We start from the raw sequence: 19,366 nt of genomic DNA, 5'->3' as shown, positions 1-19,366 counted from the left end.
ATATATAAATATATATCTGAATTCAGATATATATATATATATTTATCTTATTCATATATATATATATATATTTCAGCTTATTTTCCATTATAGGTTATTACAAGATATTGAATATAGTTCCCTGTGCTATACAGTAAATCCTTGTTGCTTATCTAGGTCACGAGATATTTGATTATTGATTCAATATCTTGTTATTGGTCTGTTCAGATTTTCTATTTCTTCATTGATTCATTCTTCATAGATTATATGTTTCTAGGAATTTATCCATTTCTTAAAGGTTGTCCAATTTGTTGACCTACAGTTGTTCTTAGTAGTCTCTTATGATCCTTTGTATTTCTGTGGTAGAAGTTGTAATTTTTCTTCTTTCACTTATAATTTTATTAATTTGAGTTATCTTTTTCTTGTAGTCTAGCTACAGATTTGTCATTTGTATCTTTTCAAAAAACTAATTCTTAGTTTTGTTGATCTTTTCTATTTTTCCATTCTCTATTTTATTTACTTCTGCTCTATTTTTTATTTTCTCCCTTTTGCTAACTTTGGGCTTAGTTGTTTTTCTGATTCTGTGAGGTGTCAACTTAGGTTGTTTATTTGAAATCTTTCTTTTTTCCTAATGTAGACATTTATAGCTATAAATTTTCCTTTTAGAGCATCTTTTTCTGCATCCTGTAAGTTTTGGTTTGTTTTGTTTCTTTTTTGCATTTGTTTCAAGATATTTCTTGATATTCCTTTTGATATCTTCTTTGACCCATTGGTTGTTCAGGAGTGTGTTGTTTAATTTTCACATATATGTGAGTATCCTAGTTTTTCTCCTGTTACTGATTTTTAGTTTCATACCATTGTGTTCAGAAAAAGATACTTCATATAATTGCAGTCTTCTTGAATTTGTTAAGACTTGTTTTTTGGCCTAACATATGATCTTTTCTGGAGAATGTTCCATTTCATTCTTGAGAAGAATATGTATGCTGCTAGTGGGTGGGATATTCTGTATATGTCAGTTAGATCTATTTGATCTATATTGTTGTTCAAATCTGCCGTTTCCTTATTAATTTCCTGTCTGGATGATCTATCTGTTGTTGAGAGTAGAGTATTGCAGTCTCCTACAATTATTGTATTTCTGTTTATTTCTCCTTTCAGTTCTGTTAGTATTTGTTTTATATATTTAGGTGCTCTGATGGGGGGGTGCATGATTTTTTATAATTGTCATATCTTCTTGATGAATTGATCCTTTGTTATTATGGAATGATCTTCTTTGTCTCTTTGATTATTTTTGACTTAAAGATTGCTTTTTCTTTTTTTTAATTTTTATTTATTTTTTATTTTTTTTATTTTTTGCGTTATGCGGGCCTCTCACTGTTGTGGCCTCTCCCCTTGCGGAGCGCAGGCTCCGGACGCACAGGCTCAGCGGCCATGGCTCACGGGCCTAGCCGCTCCGCGGCATGTGGGATCTTCCCGGACCGGGGCACGAACCCGTGTCCCCTGCATCGGCAGGCGGACTCTCAACCACTGCGCCACCAGGGAAGCCCAAGATTGCTTTTTCTGATATAAGTATTTCCACTCCTGCTCTCTTTAGGTTACTATTTGCTTGGAATATCCTTTTCCATCTCTTCACTTTCAACCTATTTGTGTCCATAAAGCTAAAGTGAACCTCTTGTAGGCAGCATATTTTGGATCTTCTTTGTCTTCATCTTTCTCTTCTTTTTCATCTTCTTCATATTTTTCCTCTTCCTCTTCTTCCTCCCCTTCTTCTTTCCCTTTCCCTTACTCTTCTTCTTCTTCTTACTCCTCCACCTTCTCCTCTTCCCCCTCCCCCCTTCAGCCTATTCTTTTTTTTTTTTTTTTTTTTTTTTTTGCGGTACGCGGGCCCCTCACCACTGCGGCCTCTCCCGTCGCGGAGCACAGGCTCCGGACGCACAGGCCAAGCGGCCGTGGCTCGTGGGCCCAGCCGCTCCACGGCACATGGGATCCTCCTGGACCAGGGCACGAACCCACATCCCCTCCATTGGCAGGCGGACTCCCAACCACTGCGCCACCAGGGAAGCCCCAACCTATGTTTTTTGATTGGAGAATTTAATTCAATTACATTTAGAGTGTTTTTTGATAGGTAAGGACTTACTATTGCCAATTTGTTAATTGTTTTCTGGCTGCTTGTAATTCCTTTGTCACATTCTTCCTCACTTTCTTCCTCTCTTGCCGTCCTCCTGTGTGATTTGATGACTTTTTGTGTTGGCATGCCTTGATTTGTTTCTCTTAATTTTTGTGTATCTACTACAGGTTTTTCCATTGTGATTACCATGAGGCTTTCATAAAGTATCTTATAGTTACAACTACCTTTTTTTGTGTGTGTGTGGTATGCAGGCCTCTCACTGTTGTGGCCTCTCCCATTGCGGAGCACAGGCTCCAGATGTGCAGGCTCAGTGGCCATGGCTCACGGGCCCAGCCGCTCCACGGCATGTGGGATCTTCCCGGACCAGGGCACGAACCCATGTCCCCTGCATCGGCAGGCAGACCTTCAACCACTGTGCCACCAGGGAAGCCCACAACTACCTTTTTAAAGGTGATAATAACCTAAAACTCTGTAGTTTTTTTTTTAATATATCTTTATTGGAATATAATTGTTTCACAATATTGTGTTAGTTTCTGTTGTACAACAAAGTGAATCAGCCATATGTGTACATATATCCCCATATCCCCTCCCTCCTGAGCCTCCCTCCCACCCTCCCTATCCCACCCCTCTAGGTCATCCCAGAGCACCAAGCTTATCTCCCTGTGCTATGCAGCAGCTTCCCCCTAGCTAGCTATTTTACATTTGGTAGTGTATATATATATTTGTTGATGCTACTCTCACTTGGCCCCAGCTTCCCCCTCCCCCTCATGTCCTCAAATCCATTCTCTACGTCTGTGTCTTTATTCCTGCCCTGCCTCTAGGTTCATCAGTACCTTTTTTTTTTTTTTTTTTTTTTTGTAGATTCCATATATATGTGTTAGCATATGGTATTTGTTTTTCTGACTTACTTCACTCTGTATGACAGACTCTAGGTCCCTTCACCTCAGTACAAATAACTCAATTTCGTTTCTTTTTATGGCTGAGTAATATTTCATTGTATATATATGTGCCACATCTTCTTTATTCATTCATCTGTCGATGGACATTTAGGTTGCTTCCGTGTCCTGACTATTGTAAATAGTGCTTCAATGAACATTGTGGTACATGTCTCTTTTTGAATTATGGTTTTCTCAGGGTATATGCACAGTAGTGGGAATGCTGGGTCGTATGGTAGTTCTATTTTTAGTTTTTTAAGGAACCTCCATACTGTTCTCCATAGTGGCTGTATCAATTTACATTCCCACCAAGAGTGCAGGAGGATTCCCTTTCTACCACACCCTTTCCAGCATTTATTGTTTCTAAATTTTTTGATAATGGCCATTCTGCCTGGTGTGAGGTGATTCCTCATTGTAGTTTTGATTTGCCTTTCTCTAATGATTAGTGATGTTGAGCATCTTTTCATGTGCCTCTTAGCCATATGTATGTCTTCTTTGGTGAAATGTCTATTTAGGTCTTCCACCCATTTTTTAATTGGGTTGTTTGTTTTTTTGATATTGAGCTGCATGAGCTGTTTGTTTGTCCATAAAGCTAAAGTGAACCTTTTGTAGGCAGCATATTGTTGGATCTTCTTTGTCTTTAATTAATCCTTTGTCCGTTGTTGCATTTGCAAATATTTTTTTCCATTCTGAGAGTTGTCTTTTCATCTTGTTTATGGTTTCCTTTGCTGTGCAAAAGCTTTTAAGTTTCATTAGGTCCCATTTGTTTATTTTTGTTTTTATTTTCATTACTCTAGGAGGTGGGTCAAAAAAGATCTTGCTGTGGTTTATGTCGAAGAGTGTTTTTTCTATGTTTTCCTTTAAGAGTTTTATAGTGTCTGGTCTTACATTTAGGTCTTTAATCCATTTGGAGTTTATTTTTGTGTATGGTGTTACGTAGTGCTATCACAAGTAATGAACCTGGAACTGTAATTAAAAATCTTCCAAGAAACAAACGTCCAGGACCAGATGGCTTCACAGGCGAATTCTATCAAACATTTAGAGAAGAGCTAACACCAGACCTTCTCAAACTCTTCCAAAAAATTGCAGAGGGAGGAACACTCCCAAATTCATTATACGAAGCCACCATCACCTTGATACCAAAACCAGAAAAAGATATCACAAAAAAAGAAAATTATAGACCAATATCATTGATGAACATAGATGTAAAAATCCTGAACAAAATACTAGCAAACAGAATCCAACAACATATTAAAAAGGTCATACACCATGATCAAGTGGGATTTATCCCAGGGATGCAAGAATTCTTCAGTATACACAAATCAATCAGTGTGATACACCATGTTAACAAATTAAGGAATAAAAACTATATGATCATCTCAATAGATGTAGGAAAAGCTTTTGACAAAATTCAACACCCATTTATGATAAAAACTCTCCAGAAAATAGGCATAGAGGGAACCTACCTCAACATAATAAAGGCCATAAATGACCAGCCCACAGCAAACATCATACTCAATGGTGAAGAACTGAAAGCCTTTCCACTAAGATCAGGAACAAGACAAGGATGTCCACTCTCGCCACTCTTATTCAACATAGTTTTGGAAGTCCTAGCCACGGCAATCAGAGAAGAAAAAGAAATAAAAGGAATACAAATTGGAAAAGAAGAAGTAAAACTGTTTTTGTTTGCAGATGACATGATACTGTACATAGAAGATCCTAAAGGTGCTACCAGAAAACTACTACAGCTAATCAATGAATTTGGAAGGTTGCAGGATACAAAATTAATGCACAGAAATCTCTTGCATTTCTATACACTAACAATGAAAGATCAGAAAGAGAAATTAAGGAAACACTCCCATTTACCATTACAACAAAAAGAATAAAATACCTAGGAATAAATCTACCTAAGGAGGTGAAAGGCTTGTACTCAGAAAATTATAAAATACTGATGAAAGAAATCAAAGCTGACAAAAAGATAGATAAATACACCATGTTCTTTGATTGGAAGAATCAATATTGCGAAAATGACTATGCTACCCAAAGCAATGTACAGATTCAGTGCAATCCCTATCAAACTACCAATGGCATTTTTCACAGAATTAGAACAAAAAAATTTACAGTTCGTATGGAAACACAAAAGACCCCAAATAGCCAAAGCAATCCTGAGAAAGAAAAAAGGATCTGGAAGGATATTTCACCCCACTTTTTCCTGGCTTGTGAGATTTCTGTTGAGAAATCCTCTTGTAGACTTATGGGGGCTCCCTTGTGTGATGATTCACTTTCCTCTTGCAGCTTTCAAATTTCTCTCTCTGTCTTTGACTTTTGATAACTTAGTTATAATGTGTCTCAATGAGCCCTTTTTGGACTAAACCTGTTTAGGGACTTCAGGGCCTCAGGAATCTTGATGTCCATTTATTTCCCCAATTGGGGAAGTTTTCAGCCATTTTATCTTTGAGGAAACTTTTGATCCCCTTCTCTCTCTCCTCTTTTTGTGATTCCCATAATCCATATATTGATTCTTCTAAAAATTTTTTAATTTATTTTTTAATTTATGGCTGCTCCAGGTCTTAGTCGCGGTATACAGGATATTCGTTGCGGCATGTGGGATTTTTAGTTGCAGCATGTGGGTTCTTAGTTGTGGCATGTGGACTTCTTAGTTGTGGCACGTGAAATCTTAATTGTTACATGCATGCAGGATCTAGTTCCCCAACCAGGGATTGAACCCGGGCCTCCTGCACTGTGAGTGTAGAGTCCTACCCACTCAACCACCAGGGAAGTCCCCATATACTGATTCTTTGAATGTTTTCCCATAAGTCCTTTTGGCTTTCCTCATTCGTTCTCATTTCTTTTTCTTTTTGCTCATCTGACTGGATAATTTCAAATTACTTGTCTTTGAGTTCACTGATTCTTTCTTCTGCTTGGTTGAAGTCTGCTGTTGAAGTTTTGTGTTAAATTTTTTAGTTCAGTCATTATATTCGTCAGCTCTAGGATTTCTATTTATTTTTTAAAGTGGTTTCCATATCTTTTGCACTCATTTTATTCATGTATTTTCAGTTATCTGTGTTTTCTTATAGTTCACAAAACTTCTTTAGGAGTATTATTTTGAATTCCTTGTTGTTCAGTTCATAGATCTCCATTTCTTCAGGGTCAGTTATTGGAGCTTTATTATTTTTTTTTTGGTGGTTTCAGGTTTAGTTGATTTCTTTGTGATCCTCTGTCCTTGTGTTGGCATCTGTGCATTTGAGGAAGTGGTCTTCTTAGGTTCACTTTGTCAGGGAGAGACCTCCAGTCAGCCCAGTTTGGGATTCTGGATGGGCCAACTGGTAGTGTACACTAGCAGGCAGCATTTGCTTTCAGCATATTTAGTGAGGTGGGGCCACTGCCCATGCTTTGATGTTGGAGGGGCCTGCTGGCTTGGTTCCATAGTTGGATGAATCTACTGGTTAGGCTCCCTGGGTGGGTGGGGCTGCTGGCTTGGATCCATGGTCAAGTGGGGCCACTGTCCGGCCTCCATAATCACCTCTGGTTGGGCAGGGTCACACACTGGATTCCCTGGCTGGGTGGTGTAGCTGTTTGGACTCTGTGATTGGGTGGGGTCGCAGGCTGGGTTCTTAATTACCACTGGTTGGGTGGGTCCCAAGGCTGTGCTCCCTGGCCAGATGCCGGTCTGTACTTCCCGTTGGGTCAGATTTTTTGAATTAGCCCTGATTTTGATATTCTCTTTGATTGTTTCTTCAAACCATTGAAAGCTAAGGGAATTACAATGTTTCATTATTTTGGCTAGCCTACCTCTTCCAGCTTATCTCTTTTATCTGGACACCATGTGAGAATTCTTTCTTTGACTGTGGTTTGAGAAAATGTCTTCATAGATATGGTGGAAAAGAGTTCCAGATTAGAAATTAGGCAGTTCTGACTCTAATCTCCCATGGATTATTGGGTCAAATGGATGTGCATTTGTACTTTTGGTAGTCCTCATATTTGGTATGTTAATTTACACTCTCTCCAACAGTACAATCAGAATATCCGTCACTTTATTACCTGGTCAGGACAGTATATCATCAAACTTTGATCTTTGCAAATATGATAGGTTCAAAAAAGTTGTCCCAATGTAGTTTTTTTTCATTTTTGGTCCATGTGTTATTCACAGGTGTGTTATTTAATTTGCAAATTTGGGGAATTTTTTTAGGTATGTTCGTTACTGATTTCCAGTTTAATGTGTGGCCTGAGAGCATACTTTATGTAATGTCAGTTTAAAATGCTTCATTTCTACAAAGTTGATAAGATCCATATATCCTTTTTTGATATTTTCTGCGTGTCAGTATTGCTGTAAATCTCTGGTCTGGTCTAATTTCAGTTCCGGCGATAAGACTGGCTCCATTGTGTGTTTAGGCAGTCATGTCTTATTAAGGGAGTGTAGTAGTCTACTCACTGCCATAACATATTACCACAGCCTTGGGGGCTTAAACAACAGAAATTTATTTCTGGAGGCTGGATCAAGGTGCTGGTGGGTTTGGTTTCTCCTGAGGCCTCTCTCCTTGGCCTGCAGATGACCACCTTCTCTCTGTATACCTGGTGTCTCTTTCTCTTCTTATAAGGACACCAGTCCTATTGGACTAGGGCCCCACCCTGTGCTTTCATTTAATTACCTTCTCAAAGGTCCTATTTCCAAATACAGTCACATTGGGAATTAGGACTTTGGTGTATGAATGTTAGGAGGCCTCAATTCAGTTCTTAATAACAGGAGGGGCATGAGGAGTGGGTATATGCGTTGGAAATATTTGTCTTGTGCTAATCCTATGCAATGTAGTCAATGTATATGTTGATAAATGTATACAATGATTATTTGGAAATACTATCTGTATGTTTAAGTTAATTATATAATTCTGAGTCAATAATATCTGCTTCCTTCTTAAAAATCTAAAATGAAATGAGACATTTTATGAGCAGTGGAATGAGCATCCAGCTGTTGTAGAGTGTAGTGTTCTGTTAGGTCTAATTGGTTGATAGTATTTTTAGTAGTTATCTATTGCTGTGTAACGAATCACTCCCAAACTGAGCAGCTTAAAATGACAAACATTATTTTATACTTTTTGTATGCCAAGAATTCTGAAGTGGCTTAGGTGTGTGGTTATGGCATAGTGTCTCTCAAGAGGTTGTAGTCAAGATCTTGGCTGGGATTACAGTCTTCTGAAGTCTTCTTGGGATGGGAGGATCCACTTCTAAGATGGGTCACCCACATGGCTGTTAATAGGAGGGTCAGTTTCTCAAAATGTGGGCTTATCATAGGGCTGCTTATTAGACTTATTTCATTTTTTGTGCAGGTGTGATGACAATGAATTTTCCTAATTTTTTTCTGAAAAGTTTCTATTTCTCCTCAGTTTTGAAAGTTATTTTGTGTTAAGAATTCTGGATTTGCAGATTTGTTTTCTTTTAGCACTTTAAATATGTCTCTCCGTTGTGTTCTGGATTGTGTGATTTCTGATGAAAAGTCTGCTATCTTTTGTATCTTGGTTGCTCTGTACATAATGGATCATTTTCTGGTTGCTTTGAAGATTTTCTTGTTGTCACTGGTTTCAGCAATTTGATTATGATGTGACTTGGTATGGCTTAAAAAAAAGTGTCTTATGCTTGGGATTTGATGAGTTCTTACATGTGTGATTTTATGGTTTTCAACAGATTTGGAAAATTTTTGGCCATTCTTCACATGTTTGTTCTGTCTCACCTTCTCCCCTTTTTGGGATTCCAATATAATGCAATATTGCTTGTTATTATCCCACACCTCACAAAGACTCTGTTCTTTTTCTCAGTCTCCATGCTTTATTTTGTATAGTTTCTTATTGCTTTGTCAATAAATTACTGATCTTTTCTTTATTGTGTCTAATCTACTGTTATCCCATCAGGTATATATTTTTTGTTTCTAATGTATTTTTCATCTGTAGAAGTTTGGTATGGGTCTTATTTATTTATTATCATGGTGTAAGGTGTGAGGAGATTCTCCCCTGCCACCCCCAAACTGGCTGGTTATTCATTTATCTCAGTACCATTTCTCTGAATGAGCCACGCTTCCTCATAGATTTGAAATCTGCCTTTGTCATAAATTAAATTCCACATATATTTGATTCTGTTTCTGGACCCACAGCAATTAATCTGTCCATTGATAACGTCTTTTCATGTACCATTACCACATTGTTTTCTTTCTGCCTTCAAGCATTCAATTTATAATTTATCTATTATCTTAAAAGTTAAATACATTGATGTCTTTAGTTTTGCTTTCAAATCTTCTGATCTTATATGCCTTCTCTAATTGAATTTAGAACTTTTAGTTTTCATAAATATTTTACTTTTATTTTTCTAGTACTTTAGGCCCCAATAAATAATATTAAACTTACATAGATGGAATTTAAAATGTTTCCTTTTGTTTCTTAACTATTCATGTAATCTAACAATTTTAGACATGAGATGAATCTGTACCTTAATCAAGTCATACATATTAAAGATGTAGAAATGTATATCTAGAGAAATGGTGTAAGAACACATATAGGTGAATTTCTGTCCCAACTTCCACTTGGTTTACTTTATAGTTTATTTAATTGCATTTATCATTAATGTCTGCTCTCTAGAATGTACGCTCCCTAAAAGCTGGATAACAAGACTTTTTTTTTACACACTTTTTTCTTTTTTAAAAAAAATATTTATTCATTCATTCATTCGTTCATTCTGTGCAGGGTCTTAGTTGTGGCATGTGGGATCTTAGTTGTGGCATGCGGACTTCTTTTTTTTTTTTTTTTTTGCGGTACGCGGGCCTCTCACCGCTGTGGCCTCTCCCGCTGCGGAGCACAGGCTCCGGACGCGCAGGCCCAGCGGCCATGGCTCACGGGCCCAGCCGCTCCGCGGCATATGGGATCCTCCCAGACCGGGGCACGAACCCATATCCCCCGCACCGGCAGGCGGACTCCCAACCACTGCGCCACCAGGGAGGCCCCCCGGACTTCTTAGTTGTGGCATGTCGGCTTCTTAGTTGCAGCATGTGGACTCTTAGTTGTAGCATGCATGTGGGATCTAGTTCCCTGACCAGGGATTGAACCTGGGCCCCCTGCATTGGGAGCGTGGAGTCTTACCCAATGGACCACCAGGGAAGTTCCAGCAACACTGTTTTGATTATTTTAACTTCAAAATAAGTTAATACCTGATAAAACTACTCTACTTTCATTGTACTATTTTACAGAATTTTCTTAGCTATTCTTAATTTTCTACTGGAACTTCAGAATCATCTTGTTTGTTCCTTACTGATGTTTTTTCTGAGGTCATATTAAATGCATAGTTTAGTTAGATACAATATATCTTTATGATATGCCTTTTGTGATCTTCAGGAGTCTTTTAACAATTTTATTGGTTAGGTGTGTCATTTAGTGTTTCTGATACTTCCCTATCTGTAAAATGAAGAGAAGAGAATATTTCAGGGGCTTTTTTTTTTAATATAAATTTATTTATTTATTTGTTTTTATTTTTGGCTCTGTTGGGTCTTCGTTGCTGCGCATGGGCTTTCTCTAGTTGAGGCAAGCAGGGGCTACTCTTCGTTGCGGTGCGCGGGCTTCTCATTGTCATGGCTTCTTGTTGCAGAGCATGAGTTCTAGAGTGCAGGCTCAGTAGTTGTGGTGCATGGGCTTAGTCGCTCCGCGGCATGTGGGGTCTTCCCAGGCCAGGGATTGAACCCACATCCCTTGCATTGGCAGGTGGATTCTTAACCACTGCGCCACCAGGGAAGCCGCTATTTCAGGGGCTTTTAATTTGGGACGCATGACTCTCCAGAGATCTCTATGAATTACCTTAAATTATATGCAAAATCATGTATTTGTATGTAATTTGTGCTAAGTTGGGAATGTAATGTACATGCCACAATCTAATTTTTAGGGGAGCTTATTTCAGATGCTTCTCTAATTTTTGAAATGTGTGGTTGAGTTATTTGAGTTGGCTTCTCCTTGCCTTTCTGCCCCCAACCAAGTCTCAGTAATTTGGAAATGGATGACCAGAATGCTCTGGTTGTTTTTCTTTCCTCCCTTCTCTGTTCTTCTCATCCTATCCCTTTTCCTCCTGTCCTATTCTGCCCCCTCTCTTTTTCTCAGCATACAAGAACTCTGCTTTTAGTCATTTAAATTTGGTATCAGTGGAATCACAAGGAGGGTTTCTGGAATGCTGGTAATATTATGTGGCTTGGTCTGATTGGTGCCTACATGGGTGTGTTCAGTTTGTGACACTTCATTGAGCTGCACACTTAGCTTTTGAGCACTTAGCTTTTGAGCAATCTTCTATCAGTTATATGTCAATGAAAAATTTTTTAAAAGTTGAGGTAAAATTAAATTTGGAGAGATTATTTTATCAACTGTTTCTATACTTCTATTTGACCATTCTATTTATTTCCATAACATCCTGTTTCTTTAAGAAATATTTAGCCTTCTTACTCATTCAAAACCATTGGATTCCTTGAAGAAAATATCTGTGACCTGTGAACTGCAAATGAAAACACATTACTTCCTGCCATTTTTCCTTTGGAACCATACCAGTTGTCTAAAAAGCCCTTTTTCTGTTCGCTTGGGGAGAGATCTTTAGTACCTGATTATATGCAGTTGCATTTGTCATACCACTTGACAATATGTTCTACCCACGGAGCTTTGCATGCCTAGCGTAGCTCCTTCATTTCATTTGGTCTGTAGCCCAAATATCACCTCTTCAGAAAGGCCTTCCCTGACAAACCGAATTTAAAGGCACCTAATGGCTGGGTTCTATAAATCATGCTGTGATATTATTTTTGTAGAGTGTATTTTTCATATTTATATTTTTGTTTCTCTCTCCTCTGCCCTGCCCTCTTTCCCTCCCTGCTCCTCCAGTAGAAAGTTACCTCCATGAGAGCAAGGCCTCTCTATTCCTAAGGCCTAAGTGCCAGGCATATAGTGGTTCTTAAAAACATATTTGAAAATCTGGGATTATTAAATGGGTTTCTGTTTTTCCTTTAATTGGACGGACTTGAAATCATTTTTGGAGTTCTACTCTTAGATTAAATCTGTGTTTCACCAAGCCTTTATTGAGCACTTGCTATGTAATATGTAAGATGCTTCAGTTCCCCACACTATTTTCTCAGCGTGAAATACAAAAACCAGTTTTGTTTGTCGATCTTATAGTATGTTATAGTTACTCTTGTAAACTTAGTCCCTAGGTTGCTTAGACCATTCTTGCTGCTTCTTCAGCTTAGTTCCAGGTTGAATTGTCACTCCTTGAACCCACTGCACACTGTTCAAATGTTCTTCACTCTCTGTCCAGTAGCTCTTTTTGAATTAATTTCTTTCCTATACAGAAAGTGTCTAAGAGAGCTTTCTCTGCCCTCCTTTATCTCATCTTTTCTCTCTTCCTGCTTTTTCATTGTATACTTTAGTCTTTGTGCCCCAGTATGTTTTCCCTTTCTTCTCTTCTGGCTTTCCTTTTATCCTTTTTCTTTCCTTCATATTCATGCTTGTAAGCACTTCAGTTAAATTATCTTAGATCACCACAGGTTTCACAGGGCTGATTCCTTTTTTTTTAATCTTTAAAGGTTTTTAAAATAGAGTATGATTTTTAAAATTTATTTGATTTTACTTAGATTTTGTGTACCCCATCTGAAAAAAGTTCTTAAGTTTCTATTTTCCTTTAAATAAAGATTTGGACTTTAAGGTGTAATACTTTCTAATTTTTTTCATTATATGATAAATATGAAAATGATATTTGGATGGGACACACAGACAACTGAGGAGGCTGCCCAGACCCTCCTGGTCTGTCAGCCTGAGGACTGATGAAACCATGTCTCTACACTGTAATCTATTGACCTGATGTTTGGAAGCTCTGTCTTAAGAGTAGATAGACTTCAGTAGTATGTGAACACTTGGTTTTATTTTTTTGGGGTTGTGTATATTTTTCTTTTTTTAAAAAATTATTTATTCATTCATTCATTCATTCATTCATTCTGCACCAGGTCTTGGTTGTGGCACTCGGGATCTTCATTGCAGCATGCAGCCTTCTTAGTTGTGGCATGCAGACTCTTAGTTGAGGCATGCGGACTTTTTACTTGGAGCATGTGGACTTCTTAGTTGCAGCATGCATGCAGGATCTAGTTCCCTGACCAGGTATCGAACCTGGGCCCCCTGCATTGGAAGTGCAGAGTCTTACCCACTGGACCACCTGTGTATATTCTAAGAAAGAGTTATAACTTTCATTAGATTCTCGAAGGTGTCCATGAGTCAAAAAAGGTTAAGAGTTAATGTTTAAACTGTGGAACTAAAGCCAAATGAATGGCATAACTTATTATTGTTTTTGGAGTAAATTTTTTTTGTTTTGATTACACAGTTTTACATATATTTGCCATGTAAAATTCAAACATTGTAGGTAGAATTAATGTAGAAAGTAAAAGTATGCTATAACCCACTTTCAGTTAATTTCCACAAAATTTGGTGTACATTTCTCTAAATATTTTTCTCCTTACATATATTAATATTTTTTTCTATTCTTTCTCCAAAATTTTATTTATAAAAGAGATTATTATATATGTGTGTGTATATATATGTGTGTGTGTGTGTATATATATATATATATATATATATATATATATATGCTACGTAATTCTTTTCTCACTTATTTTGGATATAATTCTATTTTAGTACTTGTCGATCTCTCTCATTCTTTTTAATAAATGCAAAGTATTTTATTGATCTGCTCTAATTTGGTTAATCTTTATTCTGTTACTGAACACGTGAGTTGTTTCTAACTTTTTTGCATTGCAAACTGTGGTACAGTTAATATATCTGTAGATATATCTTGCAAATTTAGGATTATTTCTGTATAATAAATTACTAGAAATAGAAATGCTAAGCTAGGGTTATGAACACATTAAGTTTTAGTAGATATTGTCAAAATGACACCCAAAACTGGATTTATTTACACTTCCGTGTGTATGATAACAAATTTCTGAACATGCTTTCCAACAATGAATTAGTAAAGTGAATTTTCCCTAATCTGCAAGATGAAAAAACACGTTTGTGTTACCAAAATTTTCAACCATGCACAAAGGTAGAGACAGCAGAACATTCAACCTCCATATACCCATCATTGGACTCAATGTTTATCAAGATTTTTGCCACATTTGCCTCATTTGCCCTTTTTTCTCTTTTGCTAAAGTATTTTCAAACAAATCCCAGACATTGTGTGACACGCTTCAGTATTCATCTTTAAAAAATATGAATATTTCCTTTCTTTTAAAAAATTTTTAATTTTTTAGTACAGAAAATTTCAGACAGATATAAAAGCAATGAGTATAACCCAACTGATATGACATTTTATTAGGAAAAAACTCCTTTGGTTCTATTTATTTATTTATTTTCTTGGCTGTGTTGGGTGTTCATTGCTGCACGCGGGTTTTCTCTAGTGTGGTGAGCAGGGGCTACTCTTTGTTGCAGGGCGTGGGCTTCTCATTGTGGTGGTTTCTGTTGTTGCAGAGCATGGGCTCTAGGCTCGCGGGCTTCAGTAGTTGTGGCACATGGGCTCTAGAGCGCAGGCTCAGTAGTTGTGGCACACGGGCTCAGTAGTTGTAGCTCGTGGGCTCTAGAGTGCAGGCTCAGTAGTTGTGGCACACGGGCTTAGTTGCTCCGTGGCATGTAGGATCTTCCCAGACCAGGGCTCGAACCCGTGTCCCCTGCATTGGCAGGCAGATTCTTTTTTTTTTTTTTTTTTTTTTTTTTTGCTGTACGCGGGCCTCTCACTGCTGTGGCCTCTCCCGTTGCGGAGCACAGGCTCCGGACACACAGGCTCCGCGGCCATGGCTCGCGGGCCCAGCCGCTCCGCGGCATGTGGGATCTTCCGGGATAGGGGCACGAACCCGTGTCCCCTGCATCGGCAGGCGGACTCTCAACCACTGCGCCACCAGGGAAGCCCGGCAGGCAGATTCTTAATCACTGCGCCACCAGGGAAGTCCCGTTTGGTGATGTTTTTTTAAGGACCAATTAAAACTACATTCTTTTGATTTGGTGCCTTAAAAATCTGAAGGCAGTGGTACTTTTCTGGCCTTGATATTGCCCCACATTCTGCTTAATGAGTATAATATAAGAAAACCCCTTATCAGTCTCCCAGTTTCTACAATTAACAACTCAAGCTGGGCTTGGTATACTCCCAGTTACTTCCCTTCACCCAACCAGATTATTCTGAAGCAAGTCCCATACATTGTAGCATTTTATTCATAAATATTTATATAGATACATGTAAAAGACAAGACTTTCCTATTCAGTGATAACCACAATGTTGTTGTCATACCTACACAAGATAATTCCTTAATATTATCAAATATCCACGAACATTTTCTTACATAATCACAGAGCCATTATCTTACCTAATAAAATCATCTAACGAACTAGTACCGGGTTCTTAATTGGACTTCCCCTATTGTCTAAAATATGCCTGTTTAAAGTTGGTTTGTTAGAATCAGTAAACACATGGTTATTGGGTTTCTCAGGCCTCTTTAATAAGTGATCCTTCTACCTCCTTTTTCTCCCTGCCACTGACAGTTTGCAGAAACGGAGTCAGTTGTTCTGTATAATGGTCTACATTCATGATTTTGTCTATTTTTTTTTTTTGTGGTGTCATTTAACTTGTTCCTTTATCTCTTATGTTTCCTATAAATGGAAGTTAGCTCTAGAGACTTGGTGTCATTCAAGGTCAACTTGTTTGGTAAAAACTCTTTGTAAATGGTGCTCTGTACTTCACAAGCATCATAGCATCCGATTTTTTCTCACTTCTAGTGATACTGAGATTGATAAGGATGTAACAGTCTGATCTCTAAGTGGAAAATTTCCCCTCAAGCCTTCCTTTCATGGCTCCATTGCATGGGTCAGTTATTTTAGTAGGTATCACAAAATGGTGATTCTCTAATTATTCATTTTTTATTTTAATAAACTTCATTTCTTTGATTATTAGAGAACTTGAGCATCTTTTCATATGTTTCTTAGCCATTCACTTTTTTGGTGAATTGTTTATGACTTTGGCTGATTTTTCTATTGAATTATTATTATTTTTAATCCATTTTTCAAGAGTCAGAAATCATAGATATTAATCTTTCATCTGTTTTATCTATTGTAAATACTTTTTGGTAACACAATAATTGTTTTCTGCATAGAAACTTTTGATTTATGTAGCTAATTTTTATCTTTCTTTCATGACTTTTGGTTTCAAATCTTACTTATTAGACCTCTGTTCTTTGAGATAATTATAGGGGAATAGTTTATTTTCTTCCTAGTAACTTTTTTCACGTTTGATTTTTGATCTGTATGGAATATATAATAGTTTGTATATGGTGTAAGATAAGGATCACATTTATCTCCTGCATGGAATCAATTGTCCTATAGCAATTTATTGAAAGTCTTCTAACCCCCCCCGCCCCCCCACATTGATTAACATAGTCATTACATAGTCTATTTCTAGACTCCATTGTGGCCCATTGATGTTATCACATTACCACAGATTTTACTTTAATTTTTAAAAGTCTTTATTGGAGTATAGTTGATTTACAATGTTGTGTTAGTTTCTGCTGTACAGCAAAGTGAATCAGTTATACATATACATATATCTACTCTTTTTTAGATTATCTTCCCGTATAGGTCATTATAGAGAGATTACTACAGATCTTAAATTAGGTTAGCTTTATACTATGTTTTAAAGTCTAGGTCACTGTCATTAATTTTTTTTTTTTGAGTTTTATTGTTTTTTTTTAACATATATATTCTTCCATTTGAACTTTAGAATTAGTTTGTGATTAGTCGCATTGGGATTTAAATCTAATGTCATTAAGTTTGGTGGAAGTAACTTTTTTTAGAAAAATGCAAGTTTTTTCCATTTGGGAATGTAGTTTTTCTCTATTCAGATCTCTTACGTTTTTCAGCTAAAATAGTTTCTCCACCCATCATAATAAGTTTCTTTCTAGGTATGTTGTATGTTTAGTGTGGTTATTTTGTGTTTGGTCACAAACTATCTTATTTGTGACTATTTGGATTGTGAACATAGAATAGTTTATTTCATTTTTGCTCAAATATTCCAACCATACTTTAAAATAAGTATAAATAAGATTAGAAGGAATGTGCATACTTAAGTGTATAAACTTTTCTAATAAACTTGAAGTATTGATATTACTTATCTATTCATTAATGCAATAATTTCAAAACAGTTTAGGAATAGAAAATGCGAATTCTTGGGAATGATCAATTTGTACTTAATGGTTTATAAAGGGTAAAAGTAATAAAGTAATACTTGCAAGTAATAAATTGTAGTTAAAAAATATAAACTCTGTAATGAGATTTTGTTTTTGTATTCTAATTGGAATCTAACTAGAATGGTCTTTTATTAGGAAGAAATCTTCCTAAGTGCCAATTTTTATTTAAAGACCAATTAAAACTATATTCTTTTAACTTGGTGCCTTAAAAATCATAAAAGAGTAATACATTGGCTTTGATATTGGCCCACATTCTGTTTATGGATATTATAAATAGAAGTAATAGATTCTTAGCAGATTCGACATCGCCGTTAATTCTTTTCTTTTTCATATTACAGGTTTTGCAAAAGGCATCAAATTAAATCAAGTTCAAATATTCCCTGTGTCCCCAAAGACTTACTGATGATGTCTGAATTTGTTCTTCCAAGATTTATTTTTTGTCTTATTCAGTACTTAAGAGAAGGCTATAATGAACCAGGTATGTTTAATCCACTTTTCGTTAGTACTCTTTTTAAGTTCTCAGCAAAGTTTAGCACTAATAATGAGGTGAATTTTTTCAGATACCATTTTTTTGCTTAACGTTTTTTAATGTGATGACTATGAAATACAGAGACTAAATAAAAATGCACTAAATATCAATTATATAACCTCATTGATACTTGTAGTAGGCACAGTTTGGCAGTCTCTGCCGCTGGGATCGTAAATGTTTCTGATCAAACTTACTTGGCCTTTTGCAGATGAGGAAATAATTATTTTATGGGGTTAAAGTGACTTTATTTGTGATTATGTTATAATAGAGCATAATTAAGAAGTCCTGGAAATGTTTGACTCTAACTTAGATTTTTAGAAGACAAAAATTTCACCAATATCTTTCTCTCCCCTCTCTCCCCCTCTTTTTTGTAGAGGTCTATACATTTTTATTCCCCTGCATATATAATAACTTATGAGAGGGTCAAATTGCTCACTCCCATATTACCGGTAGAATGCATGGGCGTAAGCATCCTAACAGTATTGAAAAGAGAAAAGAAACATGCAAATTACAGATATTCTTCTTACCTTTTAAGATTTAGTCACAATCTTGATTAATATGCATTAGTTAAATATTTGTATTTAGATAACATTTATTAAAGTTCTCAGTCTCACATTGTGAATTACAGATATCAATTAGTGGTATGGAACAAATTTATTAACTTTTTATGATGTCTTTTACCTTTTTAGTGATACTTGCATTTTTATCATTTAAGGGACTGCATTTGCATTACTTTTAGAGCTTTTAAATTATTTAATTCTATAAATCTTAAATCCAATTTGAAACTATGGCACACATGTTTATCTTCTATTTTCCATCCTAAAAGTGTGAAGAAATATGTATCTTCATCATTTCTAGAACTATCATGTTATTTGCATTGTGAGCGAATACTTACAGTTCTTCACTTTTACATTTTAAGCAAAGTATACAATCTTTTGTCAAGTACTTCTGTTCCTCTCAGAGTATGTCTTAAAATATAGAAAGAAATATTATTTTGATTTAGTCCCAAACTGCTCTCTCTTTGGAATGAAGGAAGTAGAGACCAGCTGGGTTATTGAAATTGCCTTCCATTTTATTTCTCATATGCTAGTTAACAGATTTTTTGGATGTTTACATTTTGTACTACAAGTGTCCTATTTTAGAAAAGTAATAAATAGGTAGAAATCATTTATTATGAGAACCATAAAACTTACCATTAGTTTAATCAAAGAGTAATTCATATGAGTGTATTATATTTATTTTTTCCTTGGTGACATTTAGCAGTTATAAGTGGTAGATGACATACGTACATAGCTTTGATAATTATGTTATCATTATCTGAAAACATAAAGGAATGAATGGAAGTACTTTTTTTGTCTTAAGATGAGTTTCATGAACTTAGGTTCATGAAGTTTTCCTCTCTATATTACCACTTGTGCTCAGCATTAATTTCTTCTGTCTATGCAAAATCTCTGCATTACTTTCTGCAGAGGTCACTGTTTAAAATTAAAGAAAGGACTTGAAATCATCTAATCTGAGAT

At 36.3% G+C, this 19,366-nt stretch overlaps 1 protein-coding gene across 1 annotated transcript in view; it reads left to right on the top strand.

The window, feature by feature from the left end:
- UBR3 (ubiquitin protein ligase E3 component n-recognin 3) overlaps positions 1-19,366 on the top strand; it is a 233,561-nt gene that overhangs the window by 35,709 nt on the left and 178,486 nt on the right. Inside the window, 1 exon segment of the mRNA XM_081243003.1 lies at positions 17,656-17,795. Coding sequence (XP_081099129.1) covers positions 17,656-17,795 — 140 coding nt within the window.

The sequence above is a fragment of the Mesoplodon bidens genome (genome assembly GCF_964165515.1).
Source record: "Mesoplodon bidens genome assembly, chromosome: 8".
NCBI classification, from domain to species: domain Eukaryota; kingdom Metazoa; phylum Chordata; class Mammalia; order Artiodactyla; family Ziphiidae; genus Mesoplodon; species Mesoplodon bidens.
This window is presented reverse-complemented; position numbering and strand designations above follow the sequence as displayed.